This window comes from Cygnus olor, chromosome 2, assembly GCF_009769625.2.
Source record: "Cygnus olor isolate bCygOlo1 chromosome 2, bCygOlo1.pri.v2, whole genome shotgun sequence".
In the NCBI taxonomy this organism is placed as follows: Eukaryota; Metazoa; Chordata; class Aves; order Anseriformes; family Anatidae; genus Cygnus; species Cygnus olor.
Genome location: NC_049170.1, coordinates 96230881 through 96254312, shown reverse-complemented (window position 1 = coordinate 96254312; position 23432 = coordinate 96230881). Strand labels below are relative to the sequence as shown.

The 23432-nt window shown below is 36.6% G+C and overlaps 1 protein-coding gene across 1 annotated transcript in view; it reads left to right on the top strand.

The window, feature by feature from the left end:
* The window catches only part of LOC121066050 (dynein heavy chain 5, axonemal-like), a 149051-nt gene that overhangs the window by 23490 nt on the left and 102129 nt on the right, over positions 1 to 23432 (top strand). The window contains 17 exon segments of the mRNA XM_040549372.1: positions 235 to 374; positions 1209 to 1360; positions 4975 to 5182; positions 6049 to 6136; positions 6257 to 6380; positions 6488 to 6651; positions 9233 to 9322; positions 10429 to 10632; positions 12437 to 12517; positions 12601 to 13005; positions 13160 to 13278; positions 15356 to 15492; positions 16440 to 16602; positions 20144 to 20255; positions 20565 to 20693; positions 22056 to 22255; positions 22367 to 22520. Of these exon segments, the coding sequence (XP_040405306.1) occupies positions 235 to 374; positions 1209 to 1360; positions 4975 to 5182; positions 6049 to 6136; positions 6257 to 6380; positions 6488 to 6651; positions 9233 to 9322; positions 10429 to 10632; positions 12437 to 12517; positions 12601 to 13005; positions 13160 to 13278; positions 15356 to 15492; positions 16440 to 16602; positions 20144 to 20255; positions 20565 to 20693; positions 22056 to 22255; positions 22367 to 22520 (2670 nt within the window).

Sequence of the window (23432 nt, the reverse complement as noted above, 5' to 3'; positions counted from 1 at the left end):
AGGCACAGGAAACTGAAATCAGTGTAAGCTATAGTTTGATTAATACTCTGGAAAATCCAGATATTTGTACAGGAGCCTGAAGATCTGTGTAGAAATCGAAACATGGATATCTATTTTAAAAATCTTGGCTAGTCCTCTACATGTTGTATCATATCTTCCAGATGTATCACACTGCACATAACCACCAAACTACTGCCTTGTTTTCTTTCCCCCCTCCCTGTACACTTCATGAAGGAATTGCTTGTAAACTTGGATCCAGTGGTCCTGGAAGTACTTTATGAAACAAAGTACCTGAAAAAAATGCATTTTGAAGTTCCAGATGTTGTCCTTGGCTTGTGTGCAGATGAAGAACAGATTAAAAGACATCACATGGAGTGAGTGAACACTTTATGGATTTGAATCTCATCTGCAAATGGGAATCCCTAGCTTTGAGTCTCTGTTAGATGTGCTTTTGATTTGTTGTAATTTTTCTCTTTGATGGAGTTTAATTGAAATGTAATTGCTTTCCCCTGCCATTCCATAGTAATATTGTTAACATGCAGTTGTTTCTATCTCCACAAATGTCTCATTACTAGACAATGCCTACATGTTTTTCTTTTGTTACTACAACAGCTGCTCCATAAGTGGAGTTTCTAGGTACTGCTAAGGCATCTCTGCACAATAACATAGGCATTGCATTCCAAAATATTACAGTTAGCATCAGAAGTGTTCTTCTGTTACAGAAATAAGTTCTGGCTTCTAATTCTTGTTTGTGGAGCTCCATTATGTAGCTCTGTTTTCTTGTAACTATATTAGTAAGTCTTGGTTCAGAATTTGTCATCTTAGGGATTTGATGTCCCAAATGTTTTGAATCTAGCTTTTCTTATAAACAGTGTTATTTCATACCTTTCCTCATGAGACAGGAAGAAGGGAATAAAAATACTGTGTTTTAAGTTTCCTGGTTTTTGACTCTAATTCATTTTCCTTGGAAGAAAGTTGCTCTAAATTGGTAACAGTCACCTTTCTGGAAGTACTTATTTCTCCAGTCTGGTTCTAGTGTTACTGGGAAGAAAGAGACCTATTCTGAGCTAGGAAGAGCTGTGGGAGGAGTTCTTATTTTTAACATAGAGTCAGAACTTGCAACTGTTATTAAAAGAAAATGTGACCAAACTTCTGTATGCTTCAAATATCTGAAATAAGCACACTCTAAACATGGTCATGTTTTGCAGACTTCAGAATCTATTGATCAATTACAAAGAGTGTCTGAATGGAATTCCTGTTGTGCTGAAACCACTGATGAAGCCGTTCATAGGACAAGTTGAGGATGCCCTTGCTCCAGGCATGATGGAGCTGTCATGGACTTCTTCAAACATCAATAAGTGTATGTAGTCAGAGAAGAAGTGGTGAACTGTTAATGGCGTTGTTTGGTGGTACTTGCCAGGTATTTCCTTGTCAGTTTTAGAAAGCGCATTCTGTCTATACCAGGGAAAAAATTTCCAGGTTCCTCCTGACAGACTAAGTTAGACATGAGTGAAATGGAAACTGTGTTTATGTCCTGCTCTAAACTGTGGTGATCAAGCCAGGGCTGCTCAACAGCTATCTTTGAACAGCCTTCGTTAGGTCATTTGCTTTACCAGATGTATCTTTTTTTGCCCGTGCTGGTCATGCCCCTTTACCCCTTTTATGTCCTGTCACATAAACAACCCACCTTTACTCTTGTGCTAATGTGTCCTGATTTTGGTACCTGTTTTGGTATTTATATTATGCTTGCCTTAGTAATCCATACCTAGCAATTTTGTTAAACCATTAGCCCCATTTTGTTACTCGATTAGCCCCAAACGTTACTCGATTCTGCTTTCTGCCATGTTGGCATCTAGTTAATGTAGTTACTGTTAGGGTTGGCCAACTGCGTACATCCTGTGCTGTCATTTCTTTCTGTTATGTCTTGCAGTTTGTTATCTTTCTGTCTTGTTTATGTAGTCACAGGTTGGGGTAGGCATTTGTCTTCATACCTCGATAATATGAACCTTCTTTTCTCCTGTGTGTTTCTTAGAAATATGTTTAGAAATGTAGAAATACTAATAGGTTCCCCAGCAACAAAGTAGCTCTGTATACATTATTTTCATCTTACCTTTAAACGTTAGAAGTGACAGAGATGATGTACACAGAAAATATCTTCGATGTAGATATACTGAGTGTTATAAGAGCTGTTGACGTAGTTACTGAAATGATCACCAGATGGTACTGCTGACATAAGGGAGTAGGAAATTCTGGCTTGGGAAAATGATAATGCTTCATCATCCCTTTGGTGGCAGTTCATACTGAAGTGGAAGCAAAATCACTGTAGAATCGTGTTTTTTTGAGGTTCTCTCTTATTCTTAAGAATGAGACTTTCTGTCTGCTCACTCCTGCAAAATGGTTTGTGGGGTAAAAGTATTGGGTTTGCCTCCCTACCCACCCCCTTCCCCCTTCTTTTAACAAATGTAAGTCTCTCAGTTGAGGTATTATAAATTCAGTTGCTGAGAGTACAGTGAAGTCACTAAGTTAGTTGATTTACATCTGTGTAACTGAGTAAATGGTTTGTCATGTTTGAGTGCTATCCATACCGCTGTGTTGATGGGAGGGCCTGTATAGCCTTGACTTTTTAGCTTTCTTACAAATTTTAATGAGTAATGTTGCATCATATTAGGTCTTGTGTTTCAGTTCTGTTTTTTAATTACATGCCTTTTCATTTATTGAGCTTAAGCTGTCACATCACACTGTTGAAGTTATCATGCACTTTTACTTCTTTTTCCCCTATCAGTATCTCTCTGATCTGTTTCTAAGTAAGTGTCCACATAATGAACATATTAAAAGCTCTTCTCATGCCTGCACTCTGTTTTTCTTTCTCTGTGAAAAATTGGTTTGTGGAATGACCTCTTCACTTTAGGTAGGTAATTGTAGCCTGACTAGTACTAGAATGTGAGACAGGAGAGCAAATGTGGTGCTGTAATAGTATCTCTTATCTTCTCTGTAGAAAAGTCTTCCTAACTTGTGCTGAACATCCTAAAGGAGACATGACTAAATTCAAGGTTGAAAATAATAAGAGATATGCAGTATTTGGAGATTTCTGCCCAAATTCTATTTTTTTTTCTAAGAAAACTTTTAAAATCCTCAATTATGCACTGAGTTTTTTCTACACAGCCAGTAAGAAACAACCTTATTCCTATCAAACACAGCATAAAATCAACTGCTATAATTATGTCATTGAAATGGACATACATAAAACCCTTGGCAAGACTTCCGTGTTGCAGTTCTGTGAGAAAACAATAGCTCATGCTTGTAAATCAGTTCTCAGTTGAGGCAGACTGTTGTTAGGTTTTCACCTTTTTTCTTCAAAACGAAAAGCAGCAAAAGTAAACAGGGACAGTTGCATGCATGGGTTTGTGCAGCTGTTCATTTGTGACTGTGCCATGTGGCACTGGTACACAGGGCTCTGACCAGTGTCTAAGGCAGAGCTGGCCACCTTTTAGCCCTTTTCTTGATCTTTGTCTGACCAGAAAGTAAAAAACAATGGCAAGGTTTTATTTTGTTTGTGTTGTATCTTTGTCTTAAATGATTTTTTTGTGCTTGGTTTACATAGATTAGTAACACATCATACGGAAGGTCATTACAATATTATTTACTCTGTACGCTATGTTAAGATAACATCTGCTATGTTAGGATCTGAATAGCTATAATTCAGGCTTTACTGGTTCTTGGATTAGCATTTGTTCTGGTGGAAACGGGCTTTATTTTGACAAGGTAAAGGTTACACATCAAGAATATCTGGGCTACCTACTCGTTCCAGCAGCTGCATCTGGAGTGCAATCTCCCTGAGAAAGGAATGTGTTTTTTTAGAGTATATATATATCATATCTTTTTGAGGATATGTAAAGTCTAACATGTCCAGAATGTATGTTGGACACTTACAAGTTAGACAGTGGTGCAGTGTGTACAAAATAACTCTGACCTGCCACAGTTGTGCTGAACTCACCGTGCATTTGTTTAATGTCTTAAGTGCATAGTTCCATCTAATATGTAGAAGCATGGGAGCCTGTGGCTACCTTCTAAATTAAAACTCGAAAAACTAAAGGAAAAAAAATGGTTTTAGGACTACCTACTTTATATATTTTGAAAAAAAAAAAGGGGGTGCCTAAGGAATTGGTTGGATTGTTTGTCCATTCCAGTCAATAAAAAAGACAAGACCCAGTCATTAACTTCTTAATAGAAATAATTTTCTATTTAAAGCATCCAACAGTTGGAAACTACTGTCACACTGCTGTGTTTTAGATATCATAGTGATTTCTTTCTACATACAGTAAGAAAAAGTACTGGTGATTCAAATGATACTGTCTGTCTAATAACCAAAGTCAGGAGACTTATTTCTTTCTTTTTACAATTGAAATATAGAAGACAGGGAAAGAATTTGTGCACCCTATTCAGAAATAATTATTTTTTACCTAGTTTGGTAAACACATCTGTTAAAGGACTTACTTTATCTCTTTCCAAATTAAGTTAGATCGTACACATGAAAGAAGAAATCTAGTGGTTTAACCAACATGTGATCTTGGCTTTAGGAATTTTAGCTATTGAATTTGTAAGTTGATTGCAATGATACAATACTCGCTTTCAGTCTGTATCTGTGTAGGAGAAACAAAATATTTTTTGGACCATTGTATCCTTTCTTTTTCCACTGTATTTTGTTAATCATTTTCATTACAATGTTCCTTAATACACAGAAGAAGAGGTGTTTTGAAGGCTTTTCTGCTGTTTATTGTAAAATGGTTTCATTTAAAGACTCCAAATACAGCAAGCCCATCGTGTTTTGGTTTCAGGCCTTAATTCTATTTCAGGCCTTAATTCTATATTTTATTGTCGTTAAATCCTCATTTCAATGCAATACTTTGGGTGGTGGGAGAGGAGATTTAAAAAGTCTGTATTTTGCATGATTTATTTTCACTTTGTTTTCTTTAGTTATTGAGAATGTTTATAGTACCATGAGGGAATTGGACTTTATAGTCAAAGAAGCTGCTGATACCCTGGAATGCAGAATTGAAAGAGTTCTGGAGGATATGTCAAACACTGCTCTGATAATTTTGCCAGAAGATGAACCTATGGAAGTGCTTGCATTTCTGGAACAGACAGAAAATCTCGCTATCTCTACTGCTCGCAAACTGTCTCAGTAGGTTTACTGCATAGATTTGAAGACCTGATTTGGGAGGGATTATTTATGTATTACTTTTTTATTCATAGAGAATATACTTTTAAAAATTTATTCTTACTGCTACTGACTACTAGTCTGAAGCAAAATGGTAGTCTCAGGATGCAGGGGAGAAATTCCCAAGTAACTTGAATACAGCAGATGTAAAATTGCATTTATAGTGCTTAGCATTTCATGTTTTAGTTCTTACAGTTCTTACGGCATTCTAATCAATAGCAAGAAAAAATGAGATAGTTAAGAGTTGAAGTGTCATCCCTATGCTAATTGCTTGATTCTTAATGCTAGCTAGCTCATGTAAGACTTCCCCATTCTCACAGGGCTGCAATTTTTTTAGTTTATGATTATTTTCCAGGATACAGCAAGTTAGTTCCGTTCTTCTCCAAAAACATGAGAATAAATACACTCACCTTGTGTTTTTTTTGGTTTTATTTTTACTAATTCTGATTGCAGAATCAGAAAAGATATCAAAAACTTAACTAGCATTATTTTATTGAATCATCTTGTTATGCCTGCTTTTTCTTTCCTTCTCTTTTTTTTTCTTTTTTTTTGAACTATAGCAGGAAAATAACTTATTTTTCTTTAATGATTTTGAAGTCCAGTTGAATCAGATATAATAGAGTCTGACAAATGGTTTTCTGGATAGTCTGCATATCTCAGTTCTCTGTATGACCAAGCAGTAGGAACAAGCTTAAAAGTATAAGGGCATTTTCCTGCATATACGGCTCTTCTGAGTGCAGTGGAACTGGGTGTGTGCACTTGGAAATATGCAAAGAGTATTCATTATGTTTGATTCCCTGTGTGTGACTGTAAGGTTGTTTTTTTTTTAGGCAGAGTCAGCAAGTGGAATGCTGTGCATATGAATTGGTAAATACTCTTAAGCACAGGCTGAAAGCAGATGCCAGAAGAACTCTGGAGGTAAGACCGGTACAAAAAGTAACCCCCAGTATAAAAAGTAACCTACTCAGATACTTGATATTTCATTTATATATTGGACAATATGGTTATTTTCCTAAAAAAAACCCTTTAATTCTTCAGGATTCATATACCTGTACACATCTTGACACGAAACAGAAAACACGCTGCCAAGAATGCCTATCTTGTTGTTACTATAATCTCATGGGACAGCTTTGTCAGAAGAATACTGACTCTTTAGTCAGATGTGAGTCTTTTGCTTTCATATACGTTTAGCTTTTTAATATTGCTTTTTTTACCCAAGCTTATTGTGGCAAAAAATATAACCTCACTTAAATATTTGTGTTTATTTAGGCACGAAGGTTTCCTTAGAGTCCTTGAGACGTCGATTGCATGTTGTTGACTCTAGGTATCAGATGACCAAGTCTGTAGAGCCACAGAGGGTTCCTTTGTTCAAAACTGAATTTCAACTATCTATTCCTAATGTTGTCTTGAGACCAAGTCTTGAAGATATTCAGGTAACAGAATAACTGGACATCTCAGTCATTTTTGGTAAAAACATTTATAAATGCATTTTAAAACAAGATGTGCAAGTTTAATCTGGTATTACCAATAAAAAGAGGGGAGGAAAAGATGAAAAGTCACTTGAATTCATGTGACATCACTGGGTGCTAAGATCAAAGTCATCAATTAGGTTTGTTATGCAGACCAGTAGAATCAACTATTTTCCTAAAAGCTCAGTAACTCCTGTTCACAACCCTTTACTTAGAGGCAAATATTTCAAAGCAAATACAAAACCAAAAATGAATGCCATTGATACAGCCTGATTTGATGTCATTGATAAAGATATTTAAACAGCACTGATCCCAGTACAGACCCCTGAGGAGACCCCAGACTCATCACTGGCCTCCACCTGGACATCAAGCCATTGACCACCAATCTCTGGACGCAGCCATCCAGCTAATTCCTTATCCACCGAATAGTTCACCCTTCAAATCTATCTCTCTCCAATTTAGAGATAAGGATGTTGTATGAGGATCATGTCAAAGGCCTTACAGAGGCCCAGGTATGACATCAGTCGGTCTTCCCTTGTCAGTTTATGCAGTCACTCAACCATAGAAAGCCACCAGACTGGTCAGGCACAATTTGCCCTTGATGAAGCCATGCTGGCTGTCTCGGATCACCTCTTTGTCTTGCATGTGCCTTAACATTGCTTCCAGGAGAATCTGTTCCATGATCTTTCCAAGCACAGAGGTGAGGCTCACTGGTCTGTAGTTCCCCAGGTCACAAACTCAACCAGGACATGGTCTCTGCAGCCCTGACTGCCTCCAATATTAACCTCTTTAGTGAGTTCATCTGCACTGGTAAGCACCAGGCCCAGTATCGCTTCTCCTCTGGTTGGTTTATCTAATAGCTGGACCAGGAAATTATCCCTGATGTACTCCAGGAGTTTCCAGGATTGCTTGCAACCTGCAGTGCTGGTTTCCCAGCAGACATCCGTGTGGTTGAAATCCCCCACCAGGATGAGTGCCTGCAAGCATGATGCTTCTTGCAGCTGAAGCAGGAAGGCTTCATCCGCAGGCCTTCCTTGATCAGGCAGCCTGATGTAGACCCCAACCACAAACTGTCCTTTATTGGTCTGGTCCTTAACTTTTACCCCCAAGCTCTCAACCTGTCCCTGGCAGTTTCTCAGAGGGAGCTCTTTGCAATCTATCCATTTCTTAACATAGAGAACAACATCCCCGCCCCTCCTCCTTCCCTGCCTATCTCTTCTGAAGAGCTTGCAGCCCTCAATTGCAGTGTTCCAGTTGTGCAATTCGTCCCACCACATATTTGTGATAGCAATTAGGTCATAGTTTTCTATTTGCACCATGGTTTCCAACTCCAACTTGAGGGTGCGACCAAGATCGTAGAACCCAAAAGCAGAGCATTCACCTGATCTGTTTGTCTCCCTCTTCCAGGGTCCCAGTCTCCAATTCTGAGGAGCACGCTAGCTGTGCTCCTCTGATCCCTTCAACATCTTTCCAAGGGACATAAAGTCCCCTTCGATGTTTCAGAGTCTCTTCATTGCTGCATTATTCTACCCTACATGAAAGAGAAGGAATGGGTGGTTCCTCTGGCTTTACCAGGTTTGGTAGCCTCTTCATATCATGAATGTGGGTCCCCTGCACACAGAAAACCTCTCTAGAGAAATTGTATGGACAGCAAATTGGTGCTTCAGTGCCTCTCAGTGAGGAATCTCCAATTACTAACACCCTTCATGCTTTTTGGTGGCACTGGTTCTAATGCAGGTGGTTGTTTGTTCTAACTTTGTATGGTTGTCCTTTCCCGGGTCCTGACCATTACTCATGTGCTCTCTTTTTACCAGCCCCAGGGCATTTTATCTGCTGCTTAGGGGCACTTGGGGACAAGGGGGAGACTTCTCCTTTTGTTCTGAGCAGAGGCAAGGGTCCAGTCTCCCTTGTCTTGTGAGTCAGCCAAGTCCGTCAGCCCAGGGTTGGAAGCCAGCTTACCTGCCCCTTGCCAGGACTAAAGGCAGGGCTGTCGCTCAGCCCGTGTCAGCGCACAGTACCATGCGTCAATCTCTTACTCAGATCCCACACATCAGGCCACGGAGTGTAATTTTAAAATACAATAGGTAGAAAATGTTATATAATAATTTATATAGTTCCGTGCCTAGATTACAAACTAGAACATCACAAATTCAGACAAATTTATTCAGACTTTCTGATGTGAAAATGTAATTTATAATAACTATGTTTATAACCCTTTTAAGGGGAAATAGTGCTATAATTGTTATGATCCCCAGTGATTCATGATTAATGTTCATAGATCTGTCTTATTCTTGTTTGAAAAACACATAAATGTAGGAGGACTGACTTCAATAAAGCTTTATGGAGTACTCTTTCCCATTACAAAATGTATTTTGGATGATCCTACTTCATGCTTATTAGAATATTTCTGATAAAGATAGAAGTATAACTTTTCCATTTTTTTTTTTCTGGAGGATCTTTTTTTTTTTTTCTTCTTTTTTTTTTTTTTCCTCTTACTTGTCATAATCTCCCTTTGTGCTCAAGGTAAATGTTTTACTGTTTTCAGAGTGCTGTAAACAAAGCAGTAAATATAATATTATCAATAGCCAAAGATATCCCCCTGTGGAAATTTGCTTACTTACATCATAAGCAGCAGGTGAGTGTTTTATTTTGATTATTTTAAAATTTCAATATTTTGATTAATATTTCTTAATTTCATAAAAATATGTTCTGCAGCAACACTTTGATTTGTAATGTGGGAGATATTACTTTTAAGTGTCAACCTAGATTTTAATGTCTAAATCAAGTAATTGAACAAAAGAGTAATCATTTATAATATTTATGTTTGGTGTTTTTTAGTATTAAAAACAAAAGTAGCTTTACTAGAAATCTTTTAAAAATACTGTTCAAGTGTGACAATGATGTGTGAAAACTAATGTTATCCATGAGTACTTCTAGCTGAGTATAAATTATTGTTAGTTTTCCCAAGCAAAAACTGAAATTTAAACTAAAGTAAATACAATATACATATTTCAACTGGCATTAAAATGAGCACTAAAACTTTGGGAAGGTCTGGGGTATAGATAGAAACTCAAAGTTGCTGATGTACTCAAATTTGCTGATGTACAGAAATGCACAGTAATGGTAATCAGATGGCCTTAAGTCCATCCTCTAAAAATGAAATACAGACCTGTGCTGAAAAGCGTCCTTTTAAATATATCTTCCTATTTTGTCAATCTGACATAAAAAACAGATCAGCACATTTGAATGAAAAGAGCCATTCAAGTCCTGGAAATAAAAATGAGCAATTAGGACAGAGTGAGTTGATATGTGTTTTCCCAAGCAGATTTTTTGGCTTATTTCTAAGCAGCCAACTCTGAACTGCCTTCAGCACTTTTTTTTGGCCAAGAAATGAGGATCGATTGTAGTTCTATGCTACAAGAGGCAGGAAGACCTGAGCAGTTGTGTAGGAGCAGGAAATAGCACAATTGTACTAGTGTGTGACACACATTTGACAGAAGTCATTTAGAGATGATTAATATTAATTGTTCCACGTGACAAATATTTTTAAAAATTATCTTTAACCCTACAGCTATAGTTCTGTAAAAATCAAATTTAAGAACGGGGAGTATCCTAGTGTCTTTCTTTGCACTTTGTATCTGGTCATAGAAGTACTTACTGTGTATGCATTATTGGGCATTCAATAATGTAAAATAAATAAAACTACTGAACATATGTTTATTCTTGTTTAATTTATGCCAGGTTGAACAGGCTGTTGCCATAGAGCTAGGTGATGAGAACAAACTCACCAGGATGGTGGCACTGAAGCCTTTAGACAAGCAGATCATCGAGCATAAGGATGTAAACAAAGTGGTGATCCAACTAAATACAGTTATTTTCTCTCTTAAAACTAAAGCGGCAGATCTTCTGAACAGCTTTTCTGAATTTTCAGTCATCTGGAATAAGGTTAAATACATATTTAATGAAATATTTAGCTGTATTGGGAAATGTTCTACATAAAATGTTTAGGGTTGCATTAGGAGACTGGATGCTTGGTTTCATAGTAGAATATGTCTATGTATGTATGTCATTCTTTACCATTCAAACTATCTAACAAGAAGGCAGAAAAACAAAAAAGAATGTTGGGAGCGTAAGCAAACTTATGCTTTCATATGCTTATACATCTTTCTCACAGCATCTTGTCTGTAAAGGTAATAAAAAAGAATTATTTAGCAGAATCTCTGAGAAATTGCAGACTTCAAATCTTCTGAATATTTAACTGACTAGCTCTCCTTCAGCAAGCACTGCTGAAAGCATTTTTTCTATTTCTTCACAAAAATGATAAACTCAATCTAGGAAATATTTACAGTAATGCAGATTCCAAAGCAGAATGGAAAGCTGATAGAGTTGTCTTCATTAGGGAGTCCTATGACATAAATTGTAAAGCTCCAAGCAGTGTTCTGGCAGGAGATATTTCATGAATATCATTTCATGAGATTTATCACCTTGTATACATGCTGACTAGTGAAATGCAACCTTGCGGGGGAGAACAGCTGCTGGTCTTACCTATCAAAGATGCTGTAGTCAGGCAGAGAAACAAGTAATCAAGATTAATTTTCTATTTGTAACTGCTTACTATTTTTAACTTCTCTGTCCTAAACCAACTCATAGGCTATATTAGTGACCACCATATGCCCTCAGCTGACTCCTTTGCAGTTAGCGTTCAGGCTGAGACAGGGCATTTTCACCTCTTTTGGCTTCTGGGCTTTCAAATATTAATGCTTATTTACCTCAGTTTTTGGAGATACTGACTGAGCTAACCACACATTGATGGTGTGTTCTTTCCCACAGACAAGGGACAATCAGATTAGATGATGCGGTAGCACGTTAATGCTTCTTTTCACTAAAATCTTCCAAAATAGTTAATTTACTCCTTAACCTTAAAGCTCTTTAGGACCTGACACTGTTTCCCCCACTCTATATCATTTCTGCCAGACCATTGGGAGATATCACTTGTAACTGATAAGTAGAATGGAAAAGCCATATCAGATTCTCAGAGACCTCATGGTGCAGACTGTCACTGAGCTGGATAGAGATCATCTGTGTGTAATAATATAGCACATTTATTTAGACCCTATGCTGGTGATACCAAGCTCTCACTTCTGCAGAGACTAGCATACCTTACTAAAAGGCAGGATGTCACATTCAGGGGTCTATTCCCTTTGAACAAGCTTCAACAAGCTAAATGCCCCTTCTTCCCTTATACCCATTCTTCCCTGCCCAAGTGTGGTTGCTGGCCTTGAATACCCCTTCCTCCTATGTTTGTAGCTAGAAATTGTAGTTAAATATACTCTTTCAGGAAGAGTGAAGGTGGCTGAGTACCATCACTACCATTTAAATAGCTGTTAGAAGTTGTGAGCTGCTTTTGCTGGTTGGCAGATGGAAGGGAAGCTGGGAAGGAAATATTTCCAGCAAAGTTTCGGAAGCTACGCTGTAAATTTCATAATAATTTCGTATGGATAAGGGATAGCCTGACTGGTGTCAGTTTTTGAGTTATAGATAGATTTCAAATGTTTTAATAAAGAATACTGTAAAGAGAGTAAGAATCAGGAAAAGCAGATCAAGTGAAGCAATCTGATCTTAATACTTATATCTTCAGCTCTATTAGAGAGGGATTATTTGTGTTTGCACAGTACATTAAACAGCTGAATCCCACATAGGCTATTGTAATACCAATGCTAAGTAATAACTAAAATAAACTTTTATATAGGATCCAGAGGAAAAAGTGAAGGAATTTATAGAGACTAAACCAACAATGGCTGAATTCCAAACTCAAATCAGATACTTCTCTGTAAGTATTATGTCTTTAATAAAAATGAACTGTTCAGAGAAATTGTAGTGAAATTAAACATTGATCACTTGTGTTTTTCCTAGCAATTAGAAATGCAAATCAGAGAACTGCCAAATCACCATGTACTGGAATCAGTGGATATTGCAACAGAGTCATTGAAAATATCCTTAATTCAAGAATGCCGTTCAAGACAAAGAACATTTGGATTAGCTTTGAATAAAAAGTCTGCCACAGACATGGATGAAATTTATTCATTCATTGAAAATCTTAGCAAGAGATTAAGCAGGCCTATCCAGGACCTTGATGATGTACGGGGAGCAATGGAAGCAATAAAAGAAATTAGAGAGAATGAGATTAGAATTGACATGACAGTCGGACCTATAGAAGAATCTTATTCTGTGCTTCATAAATACAATCTGCTCTTTCAAGATGGAAACACAGAAAGAGTTGATGGATTGGCTTATGCTTGGAAGAACCTCAACACACAGGTATCACAGCTGTGTTGTTTCTCAAAACACATCTGTAGCAAAGTTATTGTCAGTCTTTTTAAAGTTGGAATACCAGAGCAAAACTATTTTCTTACTTAAAACTCTGCTTTTTTCCATCTCTTTATTCCTGTTTTTCCTCTTTGTCTACATTTAGGCATTGCAGGTTGAGGACTTGCTGCTGAAGGTACAGCCAAGCATGAAAACAGATTTACTGAACAGTGTTCAGAAATTCCAGATTGATACTGCAGAATTTTACAAAGACTATGATGAAAAGTAGGTGAACTGTGATGCAGTACAATTATGCTTCATTAGGGATTGTTCAAAAATGGTGCATCTAAGGAGCTTCAGAAAATAAACACAAAACAGCCTCAGTATACATATGACAGATGATTAAAAAAAAAAAAAAAGAGCCTAATTTCAGAATAATGTAAGTTGGGCAGTTACTGTTATGGTTACAGATTGAATACCACAATTTCAGTGCTGGAGCTGGTGAAATTCCAGAAGTGTTAATAGGTTGGGGAAAAACAAAACAAAACAAAACAAAGCCTCAGTCCACATCCAAATTTAAAGTCTTTTGTGGGTTCTAAACTCAACAAAGTATGTAAGCAGATATTTAAGCATGTAGGTGGTTCCTTGGAAGTGAGTGGAGATTCCAATTCTGGATGTTTCCAAGTTCATTGAGTTCTCTTTACAAGTATGTTTACTTTGGGTTTACTTTGGCTTTTAAATTTAAATTGTGGAGTATGCATGCTTCATTGGACACCTCCATGTTAGTAAGTGGTGTAGCACAAAGAAGGGAAGACAAGAATTTTTTTTTGCTGTGATCTGTTGTGGTTATAGGACAATAAATGCACAGTGTGTGTGTTCTGGCAAGGAAGTTAATGTCAGCTGCTGATCCTGGATGTGCACTGCTTGAAGCCATGCTGGCAGTGCATTTGTGTGCACACCTGAAAACTCAAGCTATAGACACATGGTAAATTTGCCCCTAAAAGGAACCCAATAGAGCACTGAGTTGCTCTGTGCAGATGCATGCATAGTACTGACTGCAGTTCTGCTCTCTGAGTTGTCCAGAGAACTTCATGGAAACCCCTTGTGGCTGCTACCAATTGTACGGACCTTAGAGCATCCCCCTCCTGGAGGTTCAGCTGCCTGGGCTCAGGGCCAGCTTAAAGCTAGTACATCTGAGGGCTCCACTCTTCCTTTGGTGGTCTAGAACAGAGCACTCACAGACAGCTTTGTCAGGAGGCCTCAGCAAGGGCTGAAACCTCTTTCTGTGCAATCTGCTTTTAAGCTGAGGCTTCACTGCTTGGCCCTCCCTTCTGACCTAGAGCTCCAGCTGTGTCACACCTATGCCCGTGCCTGCACATGGACCCTGCTGAGTTGAACCTAGATCCCAACACACAGACTTGCTTCTCAGCCTGATCCCACTCTGAGCTTGCTTGGTAGCCACTGGGCTGCGCCTCATCCTGGTTGCCTTGATTAGACCTGTTCCTGACCCTGACTCACTGACACACCTTCCCTACTTGACCTTGGTCCTGCATAATTATTATGGACTTGTTTGAAGATCTGGACTCACTTAAACCTGACTATCTTCCCTGTGGCCTGCCCTGCTCCCATTCCTTAGGTGTGCTGGAACACCGATCCCCACTGATCAACCGTGTAACTGCTTTAAGCTCTTGGTTCAGTTTTCCTTGCTAAGTAGCCAGCCCTCACTGCTCTCTGATGCCCATGTGCCTGTATTTCTTTATAGAAGTAACCATGGCACAGCAGAAGATGATATCCTTGCAGTTCTCATCCCCAAATATTGTTATGATGCAGACAAGAAGTCATCCCAGACATGAGTGCTGGGTATTACACTCAGTCCTCCAGATGAGATGGATTCATTAGGGCAAATTCTTTTATTTTTTTCTGATCGTTTAATTATGGTTCTAGTACCAGCTACCACAGTTTTCACCCCTGAAATATACACCTACTGTATTTCCCTTTTTAAGAGTATGAATGTGTTTTGAAGAAGAAACAAAAGAAATGGAAAACAACAAAACAAAGCATTTGTAGATCTTTTTAGCTGTTTGTCATGTGTATTGGTAACAGATTAATTGTATTATTAGAAAATCTGTTGGGCTTGCTGTCAGGGGATACTCAATGTGTAGTGTTGGGACATGTATTTTCTCTTTATAATATCTATTATGAAGATTTCTAGGAAAAAAAAAAAAAAAAAGAAAATGTTAAATACTGCTCAGTAAGTCAGGCCTGTATGCTGTTGTGCTTCTTTGTGAAACCTGTATGGTTGATACTTGCACTGATTTTTTCTTTCTTTCTTTTTTTTTTTTTTTTTTTTTTGAATTTTCAGGGGCCCCAGTGTGGAGAATGTTCCTCCCCATGAAGCGAGTGACAGACTACAGATTTTTCAAGCTAAATTTGATGAACTGTGGAGGAAGTATATATCTCTCTCTGGGGGGGAAGAATTATTTGGTCTTCCTATCACAGGTACTTTCTTAGGGAATATGGACACCTAGGCTATTATATAGATAATTTTTTTTTGGTAGGCCCTGCTAAATGCATTTAGAGTTGGATTCATTGCAGAAAAATTCCTTGCAGTAAATTGTAATTGTGTTTCCTATGAATTGTGTGAAAAAGTGGCTGTCAGTCTGCACATACATAAACATCAAGTGGAAAAAAAAAGCACTGCTCCATGCATCTCAGGAAGGATCCAACTGCTCAGCTCTCTGGCTTTTTCTGTTCAGAGAACAGAAAAATCTATAATATCTTTATGGCTCCTAATCAGACACGTTTAAAGTTTGGAGACCACCATGTGAATTACAGTTACAGCAGAAAGTATGATAAGCACTTTTAGGTAAATACTAAATTCAGTATTTTCTTCTCTGAAGACATAAGCAATAATCATGATATATTTAACTAATAAGTCCCAAAGAGAAAAACTAAAGAAAACATTTCAGTTAAGGAGGTCTATTTTAAATAATTTTATTGTATAACATATGTTATATTTCTATTTCAAAAGCAACTGTTCCCGTCCACCCCACAGCCTCTGCTTCTGAAGTAAATAGCACAAATTAATATGGGGGGTATTTTAGTTCTTGTATAAAACCACAGTATATTTCTTGACATTTCAACAACTTTTTCAACATTATCTCCTTCACAGAGATAGGTGAAGCACCTCCCATGTAAGATTACATTTGCCATTGTAGAAGAATATTTATTAAAAAACAGCAATCTAAATAATTGCTGTGCATTAAATCTGGTGTACTTACGTAATGTAATTATGAAAGTTTGTCGTATTAGACACTAGAAGACTGCAAAGATGATTTTTTGCATTTATTAAATATAAATTTTAGAAATACATGGACTTTTATGTTCATGGATACAGTTGTACCTAATTAACATTCACAAATTTCTCTTTTTAAAATTTGAAACAGAGTATCCTGAACTGCACAAAATTAAACGTGAGCTTTCATTGCTTCAGAAACTTTACAGTCTTTATAATTCAGTTATTGATAATATCAATGGATACAATGAAATGCTTTGGAATGATTTAAATATTGAAAAAATCAACAACGAACTTCTGGATTTTCAAAACAAGTAGGTTGTTATTTACTGAAGTGTGTGCAGTTTTTATTTCTCACTTTTCTGTGTTAATTATGTTGTGAAAATTACCCTGAGGGGCAAAAATATCTTGATTTATTTCAAACTCAGGCTCACCTGAGTGCTCAGCACAGTTGCACTAGTTTCAGACTGGTCCAATATGCAATTGACACATGATCTTGCTTAGACCAGCCTGTGAGTCACTGTAGGCTTTGCGGGGTATAGTAACATTGTAAGTTGTAGGTTATTTAACGAATAAAATTAACTGAAGGTACGTAAACCTGAGGCAAGTTGATTGTAAGCAGGAATAACCTTCATAGCTGATGTATAGCCTTTTCAGTGATTTAGTTTACAGCTAATTAATTGTTAGTCTGTGTTGTCAGGCAGAATTTTGATGTTACTGTCTGCTTCTGTGCGTTTGTATGGAATTAAATTAGTTCAGCAAGGGTAGGTACTCACACTGAATTCCGAGAGGTTATTTCTGAGGTTTGAGAGGAAGAATGTATTTTCCACATTATGTACAGGATAGCTGTTAGGTGAAACCATTCTTTGCCAAAATCAAAGGAATTTTTCTTCTGTGTTGGTAAAGACACACCTTCAGTTTGAACAGCAATGGCTTGGTCTGTAAGACTTCCATTGTCCAGCCTGTAATTTCTCTGTTCCTTCAGAGGCAGGGGCTCATGAACCAACAGTTTTTTTTTTTTTTTTTTTCTGTCTCTCAGACAGCTTTCTTTGAATTCTGATTTCTGGCACCGGAGGATGTACAGAAATGCTAGAAAAAAAAGGCCTTAAGTATTCTTAAGTTCAGGCCTTAAGTATTCTGTGCATCCATTCGTTCCTTGAGAGTAGTTATCTATTCCAGTCTCTCTTTTCCTCTTAATGGGTTTACAAACTCTATGTCAGAAACAAATTACATGCAAAAGTTTGAAAACAAATATGTGGTATTTTTATCCTATCATCCGGAGGAAAAACACATCATGTTTTTTTCTAATGAAAAACAGATGAAATGTTTTCTATCTTCTTTTATATAAACATTTTCTTCACTTCTTTACGCAGTGGCACTGATGACTTTCTCAGTGAGTTTTGTCAAGACAATTTCATACTCAATATAAAGAGCCTTCCCTTCTGCAGAGCCTTTCTTCTGGAACAGCCAGCCTCTTTGCTTCACACACAGTTCTATCAGCTTTTGATTTTGGATTCACCAATGTGACCTGAGACAGACTGCAGTGTATTCGGCATGTCTTTCAAGAGTTTGAGATCAAAAATTTTTTTTTTTTCTCTCTCTCATTCCACGTCTTTGAAAAGTGTTGGAAAGGTTACTTGTGTTCAGGCTTTTTAGTCATATGGTATTTTGAGCATGTCACCATTTTATCAAGGGCCATTTCTGTAGACACTGAAGGGGTGTGGTAGAGATTTTCTTCCTTTCTTAGAAAAACTGAGTGAGTGAATTAGTTTTTAGTCATTAGTTTTAAAAAAAATATTCTTTTTTAGATTAATAGTAAAAATGAATGTATTTAAAATATATCACCTGTTCGATAAGTCTGGATATCATTTCAGTAGAATTCTGTAATCCACATCATCATTATTTCTACGTATAATTATGTTTCACAGGGTGGGATAAGTATTCTTATGTTGTCATTTAGTGGAACTCAAAGGGAAGCCACTGCATGATAACAGCTTTGAACATTATTTGTTTCTATTTACTTCACGTTCCTTTTTATTATCCCTCAAGTGATTTGGAGCAGGGAGACCACCAATAGGCAGTAAACATTTTTTATAATATAAGTCTAACCCAGTACTATCCTTCTTTTGGCAGACTTCAGACTTGCTAGCATTATTGCATCAAGCTATTCTCTTTAATTCTGGAGAATTTTAAACAGTGTACAGGGAATACCCACAGAAATAACTAAGATGGTATGTCGTGTTAAGAAATGGACATGAATACTGGAAATGCTGGTAGTATTTTCACATAATTCTAAAGATACACATAGTTCTTTAGTGTAATGTTCTTTTTTGCTACCCCTTTTAAAAAATAGTAGTATAATAGAAAACAGAATCATGAAAAGAAGAGTTTTAAAAATCCCTGTTGGTGCAAATAATTCCATTTGAAAAGAGATTAAAAGGATGAATACTTATTTTTTAAAAAAAAGGCATGTGGAAAGGAATATTATAGAAGTTTACAGTAACAGCTAGAGGGAAATTTCCCTTTTATGATAATGTTACTTTTTCCCTTTTATAATAATGTTACTTTTTCCCTTTATAATACTACTTATTTTATTAAGAGAATGTACAGTAAGTCTAAGAAGGAAATTTAAACTTGACAATGAAGTATTTTTTAATGTAGAACATAAGGAATGAAACTTGTTAGAAGTTATTGCTGAGATCAAAATAAAGAAAAACGTTATTTGTATTTAAAAACGATCAGTTTTCATTACCAGGTGAAGAGATCCATTTCCAATCGCGAGCCTAAGGCAGCGTTTGTAAGAATGTTTTTTGTTGTGCCTCAGCATAGAAGTAGCTAGAAACTGGTTCTTAAAGCCTTATACACACATGGAGGAATATATTTTTCTATTCTACAATGCTTTTCTCTAGCGTATTTGATATCGTCTGTTGTTGTATTCAAGATGAAAGACTACAGAGATCATTGCAGTGCTGTGGCAGTATTCATATGTTCATAGACTCATAGAATGGTTTGGGTTGGAAGGGACCTTAAAGATATTCCAACTGTGCTGCCATGGGCAAGGATATCTCCCATCTACCTCACACCAGCACGCAGTGAAGAATTCACACATGCTCCTGTGTTGTGTGACAGATGTCTGATTTTGAGCTGTGAAAAATGAAAAATTTCTTTGAAAGGATTTTTCACTATGGATTGGTTTTGTGCTCTTTCTCCTTTCTGCCATTGATCTGTAAGAGAAATGCTGTCAGCCTTTAGTCCATACCGGTGGCAGATGTAAATTGACCTAACTTGTTAGAAGTAAATGGAGCTGTGACAATTCATAGTACTAGGTATTCTTAATTTTCATTTCTTTTTCATATTGAAATTGTGCATTAAGGAAGACTTTTCTTTAAACATCTTTCATACAAACTAGATATAAAATAGGACTTATTTGATTGAAATAAGTATTTTTCTGTTTGCAGGCAGATCAATTTTGTTTTAGGATGTACTTTATTTTGCTTGAAAAAATACATTGTTTAATCCATTTTTTCCCTTTACAAAATTGGGTGTATTTTCAAATTTTTTCATAAGGCAATGATACTGCAAAGGCTTAAGTTCAGATATAGGTTTGCGCATAAAATTAACTTTTTTAATGTAAACTGAAATGGAAACCAAACTGTTCAAGTGTGGTTTTTACTGTCTTTAGCAGTGTTCCATGCCTGCAGTCAGAAATAATCGGCTATATTTTATGTTGTGAGCTTGTAACTGGATTTTTCTTTATGGGTCCACTGGTTGAAAAATGAAAATATATTCTATTATTAAATATTGTATTGTGGTTATGAAAAATCAATGATTTCTTCTTTTATGTTTATTTTATAGAATCCGTAAGTTACCTAAAGCACTGAAGGAACGGCAAGCATTTCAAGACCTAAAAATGAAAATTGATAACTTTGCAGAAAGCTGTCCATTGCTTGAAATGATGGCAAACAAAGTACGTTTGGCATAATAATTTGGAGATAAAATTCACTTGAAAAACTTTTATGACTACAGGAGGCTTTCCACGATTATTTTTACAGATTAAAACAGCTTTATTTGTGGCAAAAATCTAGTTACCATTAGTTACAGAAAAGTAAAACAAAAACTTCATGGTGTGACTAGGAGAACTAGTAATGCTTTCAGTAGAGGGGAAATCCAGGCTCCTTTATTTGTTTAACAGATATATTGAAGAAGTATCTGATCATTCTCATCTTAAAAATATTAGATTTTAAAAACCTTTCCTAATTCCTATGGACTTTTCTAGGCAATGATGTCACGACACTGGGAAAGAATTGCACAAGTAACTGGACATCACTTTGATGTTGACTCTGAAAACTTCTCTTTGAAAAACATAATGGATGCCTCTTTACTGAAATATAAAGAAGATATTGAGGTATATATTCTCTTCTCTTTGTTTTTAATGATTATCTTGTGATCTGGAACTCCGTACTTTTGGAATCCTGTTTCTAGTGAGCTTTGTAACCTAAACAAATTTGACTTTTGTTGGAGAATTCTTTTGAAGAATGGGGTTTGGTAGCTGATATCAGCAGTTATGATTAGTTTGTTTCCTTTTATCCTGGAGAACGGTTAAATGAATAACTGGTTTTACACTAATCCCTCCCTAGAAGGAATTTTGTTATTTTAAGAGTAGTGCGATTCTGTCATACTTCTGTTTTAGGGTTTGCCTACTTATATATTTTTTTCTTCTTTTTAAGTGTTTCATCAGAGAAAAAAAAAATAGTCGTCATAAATCTGATCCTGTTAAATGCTTGAAATCCTTGGAATGTTGTAGAAGTGAGACATTTTATTAATTAAATCCTTAAAAAGTATTAAAGGAGAGTAGGGTTATTTTATATTTAAAACTGACTCTTCACACAAGCACATAGGAATGAGAAAGCTTATGTAACATGCACATACTACAGAGACATTGCCCCTCCATTTTGGGGACAATAGTACGGCTTTATGCTATTGTTACCTTTTGCAAGCATAAAGAATAACTAAAAATAAAGAAGGAAAGACCCAGCTGTTTCAAACTTCAGTTTCGTTGTGAATCTGTTTGCTAAACCTGTGGTCTCTCCATGGTAGTGAGCTGATTTATCTAGTTCCACAAAGGACGTACACTTCTAAGACAGAAACATGAAAAATCAAATCTCAGCTGTATCCAGCTTCCAGGCAAGAATTTAAGCCTTTTAAAAGGTTCAGAGTGATAGCCTTACATTCAGAGGAAGATTTTAAGCCTGTGATGGCATCTAGTATACTCCTGAACCTGAACTTGGGGTAGTCCAGTCTGAGTAGCTGCTCTTTTTCTTTCTGATGCAATAGCCAATTTTATGATATTCCTGTCCTCATGGTCTTCAAGAGGTAGCAGACAGTCATGTTGCCTCCACAGTCTGTTCTTAGACTGTTTACTAGTTTTGACTGGTAATGCGAATGTTCCCTAACCCCCCTCAGTGGATATATTGGACTTCAAATTTTAATACGCGCAGAGAGGTAAGTTCTGCCTGCAGATTTACTGAGTTGGTGAATTTTCAAAAGTGTAAGGTGACTGAGTGCCCATAAACTATTTCATTTACAAATAATTCTGTAATAAAATCTAGTGGTATAACATAATAATTTTGAGATGTTTTGATGTATATTTCCATTAGCTAGAGCTCACACTGAAATCTGGATCTAGCTAATGAATTTTAATTGCCTTTAAGAGTGTGCATTATGCTAGCCTCAGAGGAATACCAATTACTAGTTTAATTTTACATAGGATATATGCATCAGCGCTGTTAAAGAAAAGGATATTGAAGCAAAATTGAAGCATGTCATCAGTGAATGGAGTACTCATACTTTCAGTTTTGGCCAATTCAAAGCACGAGGAGAACTCCTTCTGAAAGGATCAGATATATTAGAGAAAATAGCCTTGGTGGAAGACAGCCTGATGATATTGGGGTCACTCATGAGCAACAGGTACAAAAGTTAATATATGCACGTATTGTGTAAATCTATTCAAAACCAAAAGTAAACAATTATCATCTAAGGGGTTTGTTTGTTTGTTCCCTTTAATTGTTGTTTATACAGGTATAATGCACCTTTTAAGTCCGCTATACAACAGTGGGTCCAGAAGTTGGCCAACACTGCAGAAATAATTGAAAACTGGATTGCTGTACAAAACCTCTGGATTTACCTTGAAGCTGTGTTTATTGCTGGAGACATTGCAAAACAACTACCTCAGGTATGCTGAATTATGATAATATGTCAATGGCAGTATGTTATAACAAGAGATTAGCCACATCACAGAATTTACTTAAAAAGGCATATAATAATAAAGGTTTGTGGGTTATGCACAGGCACTTCAGAAGCAGTTTTGCCAAACTGAGGTCTGTCTGGTTGAACTGCATTGAACTTAGTGAAACCTAAAGGAACAAGATTGTTTATAATTCAGGCTCAACTGTCCTTGTCAGCTTGCATTATTAGTGAATCGTATGATAGCACAGGGTTCAGTACTACTTAATGGTACAAAACTGGTTTATCATGTCTTCCATATATGTAAATGTTCCTGTCTCCCTATGTGCATATTAGTAGGCTCTAAGTTAAATAATAATGCAACTTTCTGTATGTTCTGTACTTCCTAGGACACAGTATAACTAAGTCCCACAAAGAGATGCTGTGAGACTTGGGCAGCTATATGTATTTTAATCTGTGTGAACTATTGCAGTCTCTTCAAAAGGCAGTTTTGGCCTTCCATGAAGGCAGCTGCGAAAGATTTAAGAAATGCTCTGACTTCCTGCAAGAGAGAAATACTAGAACAAGTCATCTTCTCTGTTGCCTCTCCTAATGAGAGGCTTTCATATCATTTCAACACACCACAGTTCAGCACCCTCCATGAAGGATCAATCAGTTCTATATCTTAACAAAACCAAGATGATTTGGAAATTATTAAATACAAATTTATTTCAGGCCACACTGTTTATAATTAAAGGCTTACAATTTCCAAAAGTAACATTAATTTTTGTAACCTAAGTAAAGCTTTCTTAACTGTTAAGTAAGATAATACGATTTTTTTTGTTTTAGTTCATGAGATGTGTTTATATTTTAATGTTTATCAGAAAATCAATAAGCAGTTTCTGCAGATGAACAAATACCA